At 35.8% G+C, this 16213-nt stretch overlaps 2 protein-coding genes across 2 annotated transcripts; one reads left to right on the top strand and one right to left on the bottom strand.

Annotated features, from left to right (window-relative positions):
* The first annotated feature begins 1395 nt into the window (after positions 1-1395).
* gdpd3b (glycerophosphodiester phosphodiesterase domain containing 3b) lies at positions 1396-9003 on the top strand. The gene is made up of 10 exons (XM_084434467.1): positions 1396-1684; positions 2567-2609; positions 2699-2834; positions 2918-2963; positions 3062-3180; positions 5211-5300; positions 5985-6118; positions 8351-8410; positions 8500-8551; positions 8634-9003. The coding sequence occupies exons 1-10, from the start codon at positions 1540-1542 to the stop codon at positions 8775-8777; spliced, it is 969 nt and encodes a 322-aa protein (XP_084290593.1). The 5' UTR covers positions 1396-1539; the 3' UTR covers positions 8778-9003.
* A 52-nt stretch (positions 9004-9055) lies between these two features.
* Positions 9056-14489, bottom strand: nif3l1 (NIF3 NGG1 interacting factor 3-like 1). The gene is made up of 7 exons (XM_084434465.1): positions 14393-14489; positions 13281-13909; positions 13049-13205; positions 12836-12959; positions 11606-11744; positions 9936-10019; positions 9056-9806 (listed from the first exon to the last, which is right to left on the bottom strand). The coding sequence occupies exons 2-7, from the start codon at positions 13900-13902 to the stop codon at positions 9622-9624; spliced, it is 1311 nt and encodes a 436-aa protein (XP_084290591.1). The 5' UTR covers positions 13903-13909; positions 14393-14489; the 3' UTR covers positions 9056-9621.
* Between the last annotated feature and the right edge of the window lie 1724 nt (positions 14490-16213).

Below are 16213 nucleotides of genomic sequence, written 5' to 3'. Positions count from 1 at the left end.
GTTGCCGGGTTTTTACCGTACATTTAACAGAATATCGATCTGCAATCTATAATATCTGGTCAATATGACCTGGTAACTTCTTTAATGCCAACACACATGTAGCTTTTGTGATTTACTGTAAACTGATCAGTCCGAGTTTTCTTAGCGTAGTTGTTCTGTGATTAGATCATCTTCAGGTTTGATTTTACACATGATACCGGGACATTTCATAAACTTCATTTACTTGATTACTTGATCATTTTAGATATCCAAGCAATTATGTTTAACACATCAAATTCTTAAAAGAGCTTGTACATCCCTTGTAAAGAAGTGTGCTTAATTTGATTGAATGTACACTTGTAGTGCACTTCCAGTTCCTCTTGAAAAAAACTTAAAAAACTTTGTACTTTAATGCCATATTAAAACTTAAAGTATTAAAGTGTTTAAATATCTTTTATCATACTTTAAAAAAAGTACAATTATTTTGAAGTGTTGACTAAAATATTAATGCACATGTTGCTTTTAATTTCAACTGTAGTTTGTTATTAAAGCGATATGTAATTAAACATTTGTAATTAAGTTGTAATTATTAACTTTAACTTTAATTGTAATATCAAATACACACTACAGGAACAATTATAATCAATAACTAACATGTGCTTTAGCATGTTAGCCAAAGACAAATGTGTCTTTGAAATTTGATTAATGTAATATTAATATTAAATGTAGTTTTGAGCAACACACTAGTTAAAATTATACACTTGAGCCATATGTGATATGGAATTACAAATAGAGATGTACTTAAATTCTACTTATGCATTTAATATCATTTTAAACTATAATTCATTTTAATTTAATAGCGAATAACTTGCAATTAAGTGTCCGACAAGTAAAGCACTCTTTCAAAAATATATATTCAAAAGTTATTTTTCACAAGGGACAGGCCATAATTGAACATGACATATGGGGAATTTTCCAGCCAACATGACATAAACAAAAATGGGATGAGGTTTTGTATGTCTTCACATGTGTCTCATGAAGTTCTTAGAAAACGTTTGTCATGTGTTACTCTAAAAGCCCTGGTATTACTAAGCAGAAGTGTGGACTTTGTCGAGTCAGAAGGTTCAATTCATGTGGCGTCTTTGATACAAACTGAAACTCTGACCACAATCCACAACAGTTCAGATAAGGGATAAAACATCAGCCTTTTCATGGGATCACACAAACGAATGCATTTTTTTTTAAAAGGTTTTCAGTATTATACAGTATTATAGTTTCACAATCTCAACGGAAATATGATAAGAGGTCTTTCATTGTTTGAGTAATCCGCGTTTATGATATCAGCACTGAACTTGACCAGTGACCACACACCCAATACTCATGCATGATCACATGAATGAATGCCATAAAACCTCCAGAGCAGGCGTGAGCAGCGTAGAAACAGGTGGAGGACTTTGAGGAACGGCTGATACTGTAAACAGAGCACTGATATTTGCTTTCTAGATACTCAAACCCGGCTCTGAGAGTCAAAGTGCAGTTATAGTGAGGGATTAGCTCAGAATGGACGCGCTGATTGGGACTCTTCTCCTCTGCTCGGCCGTCGGGGTTTATGTTGTGTGTTCTCTGTACCTGCTACACAATCCATGTCTCCTTCACAAGAGGAAAAAGCTGAAGTTCCACTGCAGACACATCTCACACCGAGGAGGCAAGTGGAGTTTCTTTTCTTCTGAATTTAAGTTTCATTGATTATAACTTTCTAGAATAAATTATAACACCTAACTTGTGTGTTGTTAAAAGTATGTGTACCATCGGTATGTTCTGAGTCAAATTTACCCTAATTGGATTCAATACAATTCATCAAAAATCACATTATGAAAAAAAAAATGGTATCACTTTACAAGGTTTCCTTTTTTAACATTATTTAATGTATTAACTAGCATGAACTAATCATTAGCAATTTGTTACAGTATTTGGTATCTTTTTTAAGGTTAGTTAATAAAAAATCCAGCTGTTCATTGTTTGTTCATGTTAGGTCACAGTTCATTAACTAATGTTAACAGGTACAACTTTTGATTTTAATAATGTATTAGTAAATGTTGAAAAGTAGTGCAGTACATTAATAGTTCATGTTAACTATTGAAACCTTATTGTAAAACAAACAAACAAAAAACATAAACCTTTAACATTAATACTTCACACATTTAAAACAAAATATATGTGAACATGATTTTTAAAACAATATTTAACTATTTTTAAAACATTTATTTTTCATAAAAGTAAATTGTATGTTAAAATTCGATGATTAAAAATATATTTTTTATTTTAAATTTAGATTTTTTTGTGTGTGTGTGTTTTCCTGAAGCTCAAACAGTATAGCATGGCGTTAGCAATGCCAAGATCGTGGGTTCAAAGTTCAAACTGATAAAAACTGCAGTGTACATTTCTTCGAATAAAAGCGTCTGCCAAATGCATAAATGCAAACACCTTCAGAGAGTAACTCAGAAATGTGTTCGGGTCCCAGAACGTAATATAAGTGTAATTAATTTAACACTAATTACTGACATAAACCGATGCTTTTTGCCTATAGGGTGCGGAGAGAAGATAGAAAACACAATGGAAGCATTTACACAGTGAGTTTCTCTCCTGCAATGTCTACTTTTCTTCTATTCCTTCCTCCTTTTCTCCACTTGAACCATGTGTTTGTATGATCGTGTGACAGCGCTGTGGACGTGTGCACTGAGATGCTGGAGATGGACTGTCACCTTACACTGGACGGCTGTGTTGTGGTTTCACATGATAAAAACCTTTTGAGACAATCAGGATGTGACAAAACAATATCGTCTCTTAGATTCCAGGTTAGTCATTTTAACATTAAACGTTCTCTTTTCTTCTACATGTGATTTGTGATGGATTTTTAATCCTACTTTGTATCTGTCAGGATTTGCCTCTCTATAAAGAGCAACTCGAGGTCACATTTTATGTCGGTAAGTCCTTTGATACGATTCTACACGGTCCACTTGTACAATATTAAGTGCTTTACAGTAGTAATATCTGAAATCTGCAATACATTCCCCTGTGTTAGGACACTTCAGTACAGGGAAAGACAGAGAGTTTGTGTTGCTGGAAGATGTTTTCAAGAAATTTCCCAACATGCCAATATTGCTTGAGATCAAAGAAAACAATGACTTGCTCATTAAAAAGGTGAGACAGATTTCGCAATATTCAGTGTCTAATAACTGGTGCAACTGTCATTTAATCACATTGCTGATAAAGCATGTTTATAGATCATCCATCACAAATAAATGACTTGTATTTTTAATGATTTGTTGAAACGGTCTCTCAAACTCACAAGTTTATGGCAAGCCGTTTTAGCTTAAATTGTACCCAGCGTTACTCGTCGTAATTGCATTTTTACTAGTAACAATTCCAATTAGAGAGATCTACAAATGAATTTTTACTAGTCATATGTCTCCATTGACTTCCATTCATTTTTAATTACAGAGCTCTACAATTCAATATAACTAGTAACTCTTTAATTCAACACTGTAAAAAGAAACTGTTACATTTACGGTAAAATACCGGCAGCTGTGGTTGCCAGAAATTTACCGTAAAAAATATGGTAGCAACATTTTAGATTTGACAGACTTTACTTAAATTTACAGTAATAAACCGTATTTAATTATCTGACATAATGTTAATTTACTGACCTATTGAAGTATTTATATCTGTTTTGTACCATAGTAATACACTGACAACCACCAATCACAGTGGAGATGATAATCACATGATGAATTAAAGCTCATCACAAGCAGCTCTTCCACAAGAAAGTTAATGCTAATATATAGAAGCTGCACAGTGTCATTCACACAAACACTAAACACCATCATGGTAACACACGTGAAATTTTAAAAATGCAATAAACATTAATTTAACAACATTAAATGTAACATAAAACCCTAATGTCATAACTGATTAGAAAAAACTAAGAAAACTATGAAGAAACATAGTTATTTCAACAAAAAATACATCAAATGTGAAGTGTCACGCAGGGAATTGCGGGAAACGTTTTTTCAATGTAAATTATACAATGACTTGTTCTTTTTAACTTCCAAAAACTGTAAATTTAACGGTATTTTACAGTAAAATTACATTAAATGTACCGTTAGATCTATCACAGTTGTTTACCGTATATAGTAAGGAAACTTTCTCTTAACCAATAAACAGTTTTTCACTGTAGCGTTTTTACAGTCTTTGACCGTTAAAATCACGATTTTTTTTTACAGTGAATTCTTACCAGTAAAAAAACGAATTAAAGATATGTATAATTGCAGAGCTCTGTAATTTAATTAAAGAGCTCTGCAATTGCATTCTTAGTAGTAACAATTGAAATAGAGATCTCTCTAATTGTAATTGTTACTAGTAATAATTGAATTGTAGAGCTCCGTAATTAAAAATGAATGGAAGTCAATGGAGACATATGACTAGTAAAAATTCATTTGTAGAGCTCTCTAATTGGAATTGTTACTAGTAATAATTTAATAAGAGAGCTCTCTAATTGTAATTGCTACTAGTAAGAATTGTAGAGCTCTCAAATTTAATTCTTACTAGTAAAAATGCAATTACGACGAGTAACGCTGGGTACAATTTAAGCTAAAACGGCTTGCCATACAAGTTGAAATACACACCACAAGAAGAGTAATGGCTGTGTCAGAAATCACATCATCTCTTGATTAGGTACTTATTTTGAATACGTAATTAATTCGAGGCCACTAAAAAAAAGAACATTCTATATAGAATGAATGTGTAGTTATGAATGTAATCCGGACATACTAAATTCGCCATGTTGTCATTATAATGTGACCAGCATCAGTTATTATCGCTACCATTCTCACATCCTCTCCTGTGGCCTCACGGGATGGTAAAGCGTCCGTCGTATGCACACTTCAGAATCATACGAGAAATAGTAGGTCATCCGGGCTGGATATTTTAATGAAGCGTTCAAAAAGGCTTTGAAACTCACGAGTATCTGTATGAATCAGTCTGACAAATCCTTCAGTGAATGAACTCAACGAATCTCTTGCTGAATCAACATCTGACTCGCTCACTGACCTGCGAGTTCTTTCAGTGATGTGTATTTGTATTTATTTATGTAGCTCTTCTCCTACTTGTCTAAATCAAAATTGACCTAATGAAATTCATAATAACTTGGTATCACTTTTATGTGACTGCAGGTTTCTTGTCTTGTGAAGCAATACGGCAGAGAGAGCATTACAGTCTGGGGTTCTGAAGAGTCTGAAGTTATGGCTAAATGTCAGAAGCAGGTACAGTAATGTGTCCCTATAGTGCTCAGTAGATGTCTTAAAGGGATATTTCACCGCTGGAAAGATGAATGTGTGTTTAAACTGGGTCATTTATGTAGTAGAAATGTGAAATTATTTTAGAAGTTGGTGCCTTCTAGACTGAGAAAAGCCAGAAAATGTATTTTTGGCTCATGTGGATGAAAGACTACAACTCCCAGAATGCACTTGCTTCGCTGCCCTACGAGGCCACGCCCAAGTCACGCCTACCGGTTACAGAGGGCAGTATCGGGAGAAATGATACAGCTAGGCTACTAGTCGACTGGAAACTGAAAAGACGGCGTTTTATCGTGAGATCCCCCTATGGGCGGGTTGAAGACATGCGGAACGAGCTCCTCCTACTGGCTGGAGTCTCTCGCCTCTGGACACAAAAGCCTCCGATGACGGAAAATGACGATTTTTGCGTCATCAGAGGTTTTTTTCCAGACACACAATACAGAAATCTCTCGTCTCAGGGGGACATGAGGGAGGGAAGCACGGTCATGCGAAAATACTACTGGGTTTTTCTACTGATACAAAGCTTAATGCTAATCGGTGAAGTATCCCTTTATTAAAAAATTCCAAGCATTTTATACAGTGCAATAATCTTACTGTAAAAGATCTTTGAGTAATCTCTTTTTTTTTTTCTTTTTTTTTGTGTATGTGCAGAACCCATCCATACCTTATTTGTTCACTGTGAGGCGTACAATACTGCTTTTATTGCTCTTTTGCACTGGTCTCCTCCCCTTCGTGCCTCTGGGTGAAAGTGTCCTGCTGTTCTACCTGCCCCAGATTATCAACAGGTCAGTCTATAACCTAGTTTTAAAAGTGGGAAGGACTGAAATTTCATAAAGCTTCTTAAAATGTTCTGAGGGTTATTGGTGGGTTTGAAGTGAAATCTTCCTGTATGTTTTTATGATAACACTTCACAATAAGGTCCCATTCGTAACCTAGTTAATTACATTGATTAACATTAACTGATGCTTCTGAAGCATTTATTTATCTTCGTTAATGTCCATGTCAGCATTTACCGGTGCATTAATAATATCAAAAGTTGTATCCGTTAATATTATTTAACACTTTCTCTGCCAGCGTTTTTTAAAAGGTAGTTCACAACTACTAAGTCATTTGCACAAAATTTTCACGGCCCCCAGAATATTTTGTTGTATGAATATCTGAACATGCAAAATGTCAGATATAAATGAGAATTGAGCCTCTGCTTAAAAAAAAAACAAAAAAAACATTGTTTATGCATCTATTTATTTCAATACTTGAATGTGGTTAAGTTTAATTTTTTTTTAAAAGGGAACATTTTGAACAAAAAGTTGACATAATCCCGTAATCCCGATGATCAAGATGGAGTAGATCAAGTCCTTCAACACCCCTAAAGCTTCACAGTCCTACAGCTCGTCCTGGGTCGACATTTCATTCAGTAACGTTAGGCAGTTTTGATTTGTATGCTGTTTGATCACGATATTTTACATGTGCATAATTAATGCTTTCATCACTTGTTTTCGTTTTTATTCGCCTGTGTTTTGATCCGGAAATGTTGTTCTCTTTCAAAAGATGCATAATAGCGCATTTATTTTTGGTAATTTCAGTAATTGGCGGGGAAGTATAGAAGCTTGTTCCTGCCACAGAATAAAAAAAATGTTTATGATAATTGCGACTTTTTCTCTCAGAATTGTAAGATATAAACTCCTTTATATATACATATACATATATATATATATGTAAAGTCGCAATTACCTTTTTTATTTTGTTGTCTCATAAAACGAAAATGCCATCAATGGTGGGGAAAGAGTTAACAGACCTTAGCTAACATGAACTAACAATGAAATATACTTCTGAAACATTTATTAATCTTAAAGAGATGTGTTGATTATCAGCATAATTCAATTTATAAAAGTATTAATAAAAATTAGGCCTACTCTTGGTATGAGGTAGTTAACTACATTAGTTTATGATTAACTAACATACAATGAAAAATACTTCTAAAACATTTATTAATCTTAGTTAATGTTAATTTCAACATACCGTACATTATTCAAATGAAAAGTTTGTTAATATTATTAACCCTCTGGGCTTCCTCATTAATACTACACTCTCGGCTTCCTTTCGGGCAAAAAGGGACGAAGCCTTATAATTTAATTTTAGTTTTTCCCATGAAAACCAATGAAATGTATTTTTGTTCAATAATATTTTTTGATCTTTATTTAGAATTTTGAAAGATTTTTATGATACTTTGCATTAATTATATAATTTTTTGAGCTATTTTTCCATTAGAATTAATATATAATTAATATATATTTTTTATATCATTTTATTAATTTGTTTTCAATAAATACAACATTTTCCATTAGAATGGAGTGTAGATCTAGAGAAAAAAAATATTTGACATGAGAAGAGCGCTATTTAGTGACACTAAACGAGAAGTGCAGTGCAATGCCATGTAACGCCAGTAGCCTGCCAATAGCTCCCTATAGAAATACATAGAGAGGCTTATAGATATGATTTCTCCACCTTTTATTTTTATTTTTATTTGGAGTGTCACCCCTTCATTGCTGTACACTTTTTTCTGCTCAGTGGCTGATCTGTGGTTTGTACGATCAAAAGATTCTCTGAGTTTTCCAATTTCCCATTCATTTCCTATGGTCGGTCATTTTTGCCCGAAGGAAGCTAAGAGTGACTTTTTTTTTTACGACCCTTTAACATATCTGAATCATCTCCTTGATTTTTTTCTGTGTTCACATAGGTAATACAACAAAAGTCACCAAGTTTCATACCCGTCAGATTAAGCCAAAAAATTTAAAAATTTAAAAAAGTTAACTTTTTCGGGCATTTTTGCCCGAAGAAGCCCAGAAATTAACCTGAGCTAACATGAAGTAATAAAGATGTGTTTAATTATAAATAAATATAAATAAATACAGTAACAAATGCAATGGGCATTTTTAGTAATTGTTAGTTGTAAAGTGTTAGCATTTTTCCATACATTGCATCTGACTAATACTAATGCAGTAGTTGTGATCTCTCAGGACTTACATTCCAGAGGAATCCTATCTGAAGAACAGATTTGTCGTGTATCTTCTTCAGAAGTAAGTGACATTCATCTGACACCGAGCAGTCAAATAGCTTCTCACTCAGTCTTGTGACGTGTGATTGTGTTTATCGATGCTTTGCTTAGGGTGGCCATGCGGAAATCTTTGTTCGAGCACTTGACCAAGAGGGGCTTGCAGGTGAATATGTGACTTTTCTCAATCTAAAAACAGTTCTAACCCAAAGCAAAATCATTCATTTCATCTCATTTTGGCATCTCAGGTGCAGCTGTTTGTGTGCAACGAGGACAGCGATATAGAAGCTGCATTTGCAGTCGGAGCTACAGGCGTACTGACAGACTACCCGACCCTCCTGTCAAACTACCTCAGAAAACACCCTCCACCTCCACCTCCAGCTTTTTATTAGCTATTTCAAAGGCCATGATAAACAATGCCTTACCAACAGATAATGAAATGTACCTTTGAATAAGAATTTTATCCAACACTCCATGAAGCTTTGTGTGAATTATGGGATTAAAGCACTTTCTGTCATTTACAAATTGTATTTATGTTCTATAGAAACGCTGCTAATAGCGGGCCATGTGAAAACAAACTGAGAATGAGACGCGAGTGAGGAGCTTTTTAGTTCAATCCAGTGAATTCAAAAATGGTGTTTTAGGGGCAAAACATATAATGCAATGCTAATAATGATAATTGAGTTTTATTTATTTTTTCACATAAACATTCCTAAAAAGCCCGAAATGTATATTTGATGGGATAATCAAGCAAACCTAAGCTGCTTCAGTCCAGCAAGTGTTCATCTTGAAATATTACTAACAATGTAAACATTATTACTAACTTAGGTAAGTAATAATGAAGTATTGTAAGAAGTATATCCTGAGAAGTATTCTTAGGTTTACTTTATAAAAATCATTTAAGATTCCAAAGCAAAGACACATTAACCCTGATCTGAAGGCCTTTTACTTCCTAAAAAAGCATAAACTATTAATCAGATGACAGAAAGCATGTAGTACTGTGTGCAATAGGTTTTTCAGCAGAAAAACTAAGTTTTGATCATTTTGATCATTTAGAAGCAATATAAATGTGTGTATCAAATATGATACAGTAGGCTGGACAGGACAGTTTATTTTGCTTGTTTACAGGACAATGTTACATTTGCATTTACAAACTAAAGGTCAGACAATGAATATTCCTTGTGACATCCATATATACAGTCCAATATGACTAAATGGCTGTGTGATCGGTTGAGATCAGATCACCTGTAGCGGATCTCGGTCTCTTTGAGAAACCGACACGGTAACAGTGTCGCCCAGTCGTGCCGCCAGTCTGTCTCTGAATACGGTCAGGAAGCCTCTCTCGCTGTTGCTGTGCTCGCTGAGAATCACACTCGTGCCTTCAGAAACCGCATCCAGAACCTCATGATGGGACATCTCACCTGAACATGTGGAAAATAAGCTTGGGTTAATTGTGCATTTTTTGTACTGTTATTATTTGTACTCTGGGACTTCAATAAATTGATGAACATCAGCTATTTGTTTGTTTCTGTGCCGTGTGTGTGACATACCAGTGATGTAGAGGTCTGCTTTTACTCCCTGTATGACAGACGCTCCTGAACCTGCACATACTGCCACCGTCTTCACCATAGAGTCTAGCACATCATGAAAATCACGTTAGGTGATAATAATCACACACGTTACGTCCACTGTTCAGTCTGACTCTTATTTTTCAATGTGGAGATTAAGCTATTATCAGTGAATGTGAGACTTCCAATTCATTAGCCACTATAGGGAAATATCTAGAGAAACAACTAAGTGCAGTAAACGGTAAAATTATTTGTGCTACAAACAAGTTTGTATGTGATTACTAGGGCTGCCCCCTAATAGTCGACCAAATGTTAGTCGATGACCGACCAAATTTTACTTAGTTGGTTGCAGAAAATAAATCTTCCACAGTCCGTGGCGGCCAGATCATTTAAGGGATACTTCACCAATTAGCATTAAGCTTTGTATCAGTAGAAAGTAAACCCGGTAGTATTTTCGCATGACCATGCTTCCCTCCCTCATATCCCCCTGAGACGAGAGATTTCTGTATTGTGTGTCTGGAAAAAAAAACCTCAGATGACGCAAAAATCGTCATTTAGTGTCATCAGAGGCTTCCAGAGGCGAGAGACTCCAGCCAGTAGGAGGAGCTCGTTCCGCATGTCTTCAACACGCCCATAGGGGGATCTCACCATAAAACACCGTCTTTTCAGTTTCGAGTCGACTAGTAGCCTAGCTGTATCATTTCTTCCGATACTGCCCTCTGTAACCGGTAGGCGTGGCTTGGGCGTGGCCTCGTAGGGCAGCGAAGCAAGTGCATTCTGGGAGTTGTTGTCTTTCATCCACATGAGCCAAAAATACATTTTCTGGCTTTTCTCAGTCTAGAAGGCACCAACTTCTACAATAATTCCACATTTCTACTACATAAATGACCCAATTTAAACACACATTCATCTTTCCAGCAGTGAAGTATCCCTTTAACACGGCTGGTCCATGTGGTAATTGTGTCAGGCAGGAAATCCAAAAGTTCGCCTATCATTGATCGACCTCAAAAATGGCTTATTATTTGAAACATGCAAGTAGTAGCCTAACGTTAGCCACTTTACATGGCCGCTTGCTCTAACATTAACCAAGATAAATGTGCGCTATTATTAGGCGCATATACAAGCGTTCATGTGGAAGCTAAATTAGTATTGAGTTTACTGCATGGCATGTTTAACTTAACGTGCATTTCTCTCAATAGACAAATCCACTATACTGTGTCAACTTCATCTTTGCGGCAGACACTGACTCAGAAAACACTATTTATTAAATTATTTAAATGTTCAGACAGTCTCCTGTCTGTTTTTTGTCATAATCATTACTTTTGCCGTTTCGCTGCAGCAGCTTTATGCGTGCACTTGAGCACTTAAAGGCTCATTGCTATGGTTTAATATGTAGAACAATGTTACATAATATTCTTTCTCAGCCCTGAAACGCAAACCATTTTCAGATGCCATCCACCCAGTGTATAGTTCAGTATTTAAATATCATAAACATGTGACTAGAAACAACTTTAGTGGAGGGCAGCCCTAATAAAGCAGCATAATGCACTCTGGATTGAAGCTGGTAGTGGCTGACACTGGAAGCCTTGCGTTTAAGGTAAAAATGGTCCATTCTTACATTAAAAACAAGGTGGATATCTCTCATACCCCACCTAATGTTTGTTGGTCCCCAAGAGCCAGTCTCAAATGGGGCAAACCCAAGTGAGTCTTCATTTTCTGCACTGCTGTGGAAACAGACACTGGCTTATCCAGAACACTGAGTCGGCCTTGACCACAACCCAACAAGGGAGGCTAGAGAAGAGAAAGAAAAAGAGAAAACAGAGACAGATCAAATTAAAATGATATATTACAATGTCAATTATCTAATTAAATTAAAAGTGTGTATAACATATGGTCCTAGAAATATGACTTTTTTTACTATTTGCTTGCAAAGAAAAGGTTCACCCCTGGTTTCACAGACAAGGCTTAAGTCTATAGTCCCAGACTAAAATGCATGTTTTCTATCTTAAACTATGTCAGTGCCATTGTTTTATATTAAGATTCACACCACCAAGTTTTTCAAAATTTTCTACGTTTATAAAAGATACTTAAAAGTCCTAATTGAACTAAGGCTTAATCTAAGCCCTGTCTGTGAAATCGGGCCTTAATGTTTAGAATATTAAAATGTAAAGAAATGCTTTGTTATAGCCTATTATTTGTGTCTGATTCAGTTTTTGTTTGGTCATATACATATACCAGCTCCGCCAGTTCTTTCCTCTAACTGAGTATAATTATCAGTGGACAAGAATCATCACCTGTTCAGTGCAATTATAATGTAATATATAATATTAGCTTTTTGCTGGCTTTTTCTGTTCACAGTTATGTTTGTGGTCATTAAGATGTTGAAGAAGTCTCATCTACTCACCATGACTGCATTTATTTGATCAAAAATACAGAAAATTATATTGTGAAATATTAGTACAATTTAAAATGACTTGTCTACTTTAACACATTTTGAAATATAATTTATTCCTGTGATCAAAGCTGAATTTTCAGCATCATAACTCACAGTGTCACAGGATCATTCAGAAATCATTTTAATATGCAGATTTGCTGCTTTAGAAACATTTCTTATTTTTATCAATGTTGAATTTTTAGAGTAAGAGAAAGCGTGCAACATTTTTTTCAGGATTCTTTGAAGAATATTAAGTTCAAAAGACCAACATTTATTTGCAATATAAATATTTTTTAAACATTATAAATGTCTTTACTGTCTCTTTTAATCAATTTAAAGCATCTTTTCTGAATAAAAAAATAAAACAAAATCTTTCTGACGAATCAAAGATGACGAATACCCAAAAAAAAGACAACTTGTAGAGCTAAAAGTGTTCTTGGTTACTCACCTGCTGGACTTGTGTGATGTTCAGGGATTTGCTGACGTGTGGATTTGAAACCAGAATCTGCACAGCAGAAGTTAGTGCTGAACTATTACAGGTTAGATTCACCTGCTGCCCTCCACTTTCATTTCTGAAGATGAATATGGAGCAATGTTTGAATGGATACCAATGTATTAATGTCCATATCATGAGCAAAACCACTTGCAAATGTATACTTACCTTATTGTAGAGCACTGAAAAGTTTCACTGCCTTCTATGTGTCTCAGCTTCTCCAAAAGGCTGTTTAGTTCTTCGTTATTCATGGACGAGAACTCAAGCCTGTGTTTCTGTGGGCCGCAAGAGTGGGCTTGACTCAATACTGACACTTGTCCGCTGCCTGTGAACAGAAGCACAAGTAAGAATTTCTGACTGTTTGACCCAGACTACAGAAAAAGTGTTCTTTCTTTCTCACCCATTCCTCCAACTAGCCAATCATTAACGCCTCCTTCGACACTGTCCCATGAAGTGTGAGGGGAGAAAATGGCAATGCCGCCCTCTATTGCTCTGACAGTCAACCGCTGCTTCCAGTCCTTCTGAAGCAGACGTTTGAAAGGTCGAAAGAGTGGCGGGTGGTATGAGACGATGAGGTCGCAGTTCATCGCTACAGCTTCGTCCATGACGGCTGTTGTCAGGTCATTGGTCAGCAGGATTGTTTTGACTGGACGTGGTTTGCTGGGCTCCACCAACAGGCCAACATTATCCCACGATTCAGCCAATGACAGAGGAGCAAGGTGTTCAAGAACCTCGAGGACTCCCTGTAAATCCATGTGTCCAGCAGAATGGGGGAAACCAGAAAGGTTACGAATAACTCTATCAGACCTGAGTGCAGGAAAACGAGACCTTGAGGGAAGGGGGTGTTGAAAAGACAAACGTGGGCCAGGGGAATATGCAAAAAGAGATGCGAGAAATGAATGCGAGGATGAAAAATGGAAAGTAGAAAGCTGTGGACTACAGAGAGATCTGCTGGTTTTGAAGGAAATGCTACAGCTCAAATGGAGAAGTTTTCCAGAAAATTCCCTACATCTGGTGAACATGAGGAACCTGTGAAAGAATAAATGCCACATTTAGAAACTACTTATTTCTAATACCAAACATACAACGCAAGTACAGGACTTTTTAGGAGCCTGTATTCAGAATTTTTCACAAATCTCTAACTGTGTTTTCATGGGGTCTATAAGACAAAATCACGACTGCAACTTTAAAAAAAGGAAAATATTTACTCAGCACATATCAATATAATGCATGTGATACATATGCTTGGCATTTGCTCCTTGAATGTCTCCTGATCACGATCATTTATAAAATAATAGGTAATTTTTCCACATGTGTAGTCTGCAGCTCTGCACTGCCATCATCAGGTAACGTTAACTTAACAACTTGCTACAGCAAAAGCTGCACGCGGAAAAAAGATAGTCAGATTAACTGCGCTGCAATAAACTGTTTAAAACACAAGTCAAAACTCTGCAGATTGAGATAACGCTAAGCTAACTAAACAACGTGTTATATATTAAATATAGAACTCACTGGAAATGTCACTTCCTAGAGCGAATGAAAGCGGCAGCTGTCAGTCGGTAGAACGTGCGAACGTAGTATTGCTTAACACGTCATATCCGTTCATCCGCATTTTTTTTTATTCTGGTTCTTGTAGTTTTTTAATGAACGCTAAGAGCGTCTTATCCACCTTATTTTTAAGAGAATGCAATAATAATAATAAAAGTAAGAAAGAAAAAACAAAAACCTCAGAGATAAACTTATGCAAGGAGAGATGTAGATTGATAATAAATGTTATAATATTATTGTGATTTCAGTTTTTTTTAATTATTTAATTTGATTGTTTAATTTTTTTTTTCTTAAACATGTAGCATAGTGTTGTGGCAAATTCAAAGTCTTTTTGGTTCGGGTCTCAAAGCTCTCAGAGTCGAAGTTCCAGGTCTCAGAAGAATTAGCTTCATTTAACAAACAATAAAGTGAGATGCCAGCTGGCCATCTGAAGTGCATTGTCAGACTTCATGTCTTATACCTTTTTCTTATTGTTAGGTACCCAATGGGCATCCTAATATCTATCTCTTCTATTTTGCCCCTCCTCGTGTTATCGCCACCACATTCTGGGCCTTCTTTCCATTGGTGGGAAATCTCAAACATCTTATATAACAACCACCTCCATCCCTCCTTAAGGTTTTCAGGTACTTTTCCATCTGCACGAACCCTCTGACCTGCTCTGACCTGTATTTCTGTCCGGTACATCAGCATATAAGCTTAATACATGAGACAGAGAAAATTCCCCAATAGTAGAAACTGCAATTAATTAAACAATTGTGAAAAATAATAAAATAATAATAAGCTGTGTCATTTAAATTAACAATAAAAATGTTTTTACAACTCACCCCGTGTTAAAATACTCCCTGGTTTACATATTATGCTGTTAAAGTGATTCTTTTCTCATATATAAGTGCTACATAATTACTGGTAATTCATGTCTCTGGGGATTTGTGACTTTAAAAAACATGGTGTTATGAAAAAGCTGATTAGAATGAGAGGTCATGATCCCGATCAACCAATAATGCTGGAGTCTGACCTGCTGTGCAAGCCGCAGTATCATGAATAAGAGAGAGAGAGAGAGATTTATGCGGATAACACACCCTGTCATGGATGTTTCAGGGATAAAACTGAAATGATGGGCCAGAGGCCATAATCATTACATCATTTGCCATCGTGTATCCCTCTTACAGCTCTCTTTTTCATATGAAAGATCCAGCATCTGTCCTATCACACTCTTCTTTCACTATACTGGAGGCATTCTTGTAGTTGTTTTATTGTATTCTCTATTCTCTAGTTTCTTTGTTCCAAAAGGGTGAAGGCGTCACAAATTTAGTCTTATTTTTTGACTAAGACCCTGAAACCAATACGTGTTATATAAGTTTTTAATCTAGCACTTTTGGGGCATGAATCTTGGCCATGGCACTGGACAGCGTGACTTGAGCCGGAGGGCAGTTGTGCGGGACAGATGTGCTCTGTAATATGATGTGCGAGGGAAAGGGGTGTTCGTTTATTTTGGGTAATTTGTGGCCTAAGCCCTTCGTTCCCAGCTGTCAAGCAAATACAACAGCGACTCATGCGACTGCAACAGAGGATTCTGGACATCTGTGTTTGGTCAGATCGAGATATTCTGGGCAATAACCACCTACAAAAAAATTATATTTCAAATGATTGTATGTTGTTGTTTTTTTTTACTTTCTATTCATCAAAGAACCCTGATTTATTTATTTTTAATCACAGTTTCCACAAAAATATTAAGCAGCACAACTGAAAATGCAGCACAAAATCAAAATAAATAATGACTGCTTT

Source organism: Rutilus rutilus, assembly GCF_951802725.1.
Source record: "Rutilus rutilus genome assembly, chromosome: 16".
Classification (NCBI taxonomy): domain Eukaryota; kingdom Metazoa; phylum Chordata; class Actinopteri; order Cypriniformes; family Leuciscidae; genus Rutilus; species Rutilus rutilus.
Note: the sequence above shows the minus strand (reverse complement) of the source record. Positions and strands in the feature narration are given on the sequence as shown.

Excerpts from the sequence above, each read along its gene's own strand:
- nif3l1 (XM_084434465.1), bottom strand. The coding sequence starts at position 13,902 with ATGTTCACCAGATGTAGGGAATTTTCTGGAAAACTTCTCCATTTGAGC. Across the intron at positions 11,745-12,835 it reads ACATCACACAAGTCCAGCAG|CCTCCCTTGTTGGGTTGTGG; the intron begins GTGAGTAACCAA and ends TCTCTTCTCTAG. Across the intron at positions 9,807-9,935 it reads AGCAGACCTCTACATCACTG|GTGAGATGTCCCATCATGAG; the intron begins GTATGTCACACA and ends CCACATGTTCAG.
- gdpd3b (XM_084434467.1), top strand. The coding sequence starts at position 1,540 with ATGGACGCGCTGATTGGGACTCTTCTCCTCTGCTCGGCCGTCGGGGTT. Across the intron at positions 3,181-5,210 it reads ATGACTTGCTCATTAAAAAG|GTTTCTTGTCTTGTGAAGCA; the intron begins GTGAGACAGATT and ends ATGTGACTGCAG. Across the intron at positions 6,119-8,350 it reads CTGCCCCAGATTATCAACAG|GACTTACATTCCAGAGGAAT; the intron begins GTCAGTCTATAA and ends GTGATCTCTCAG.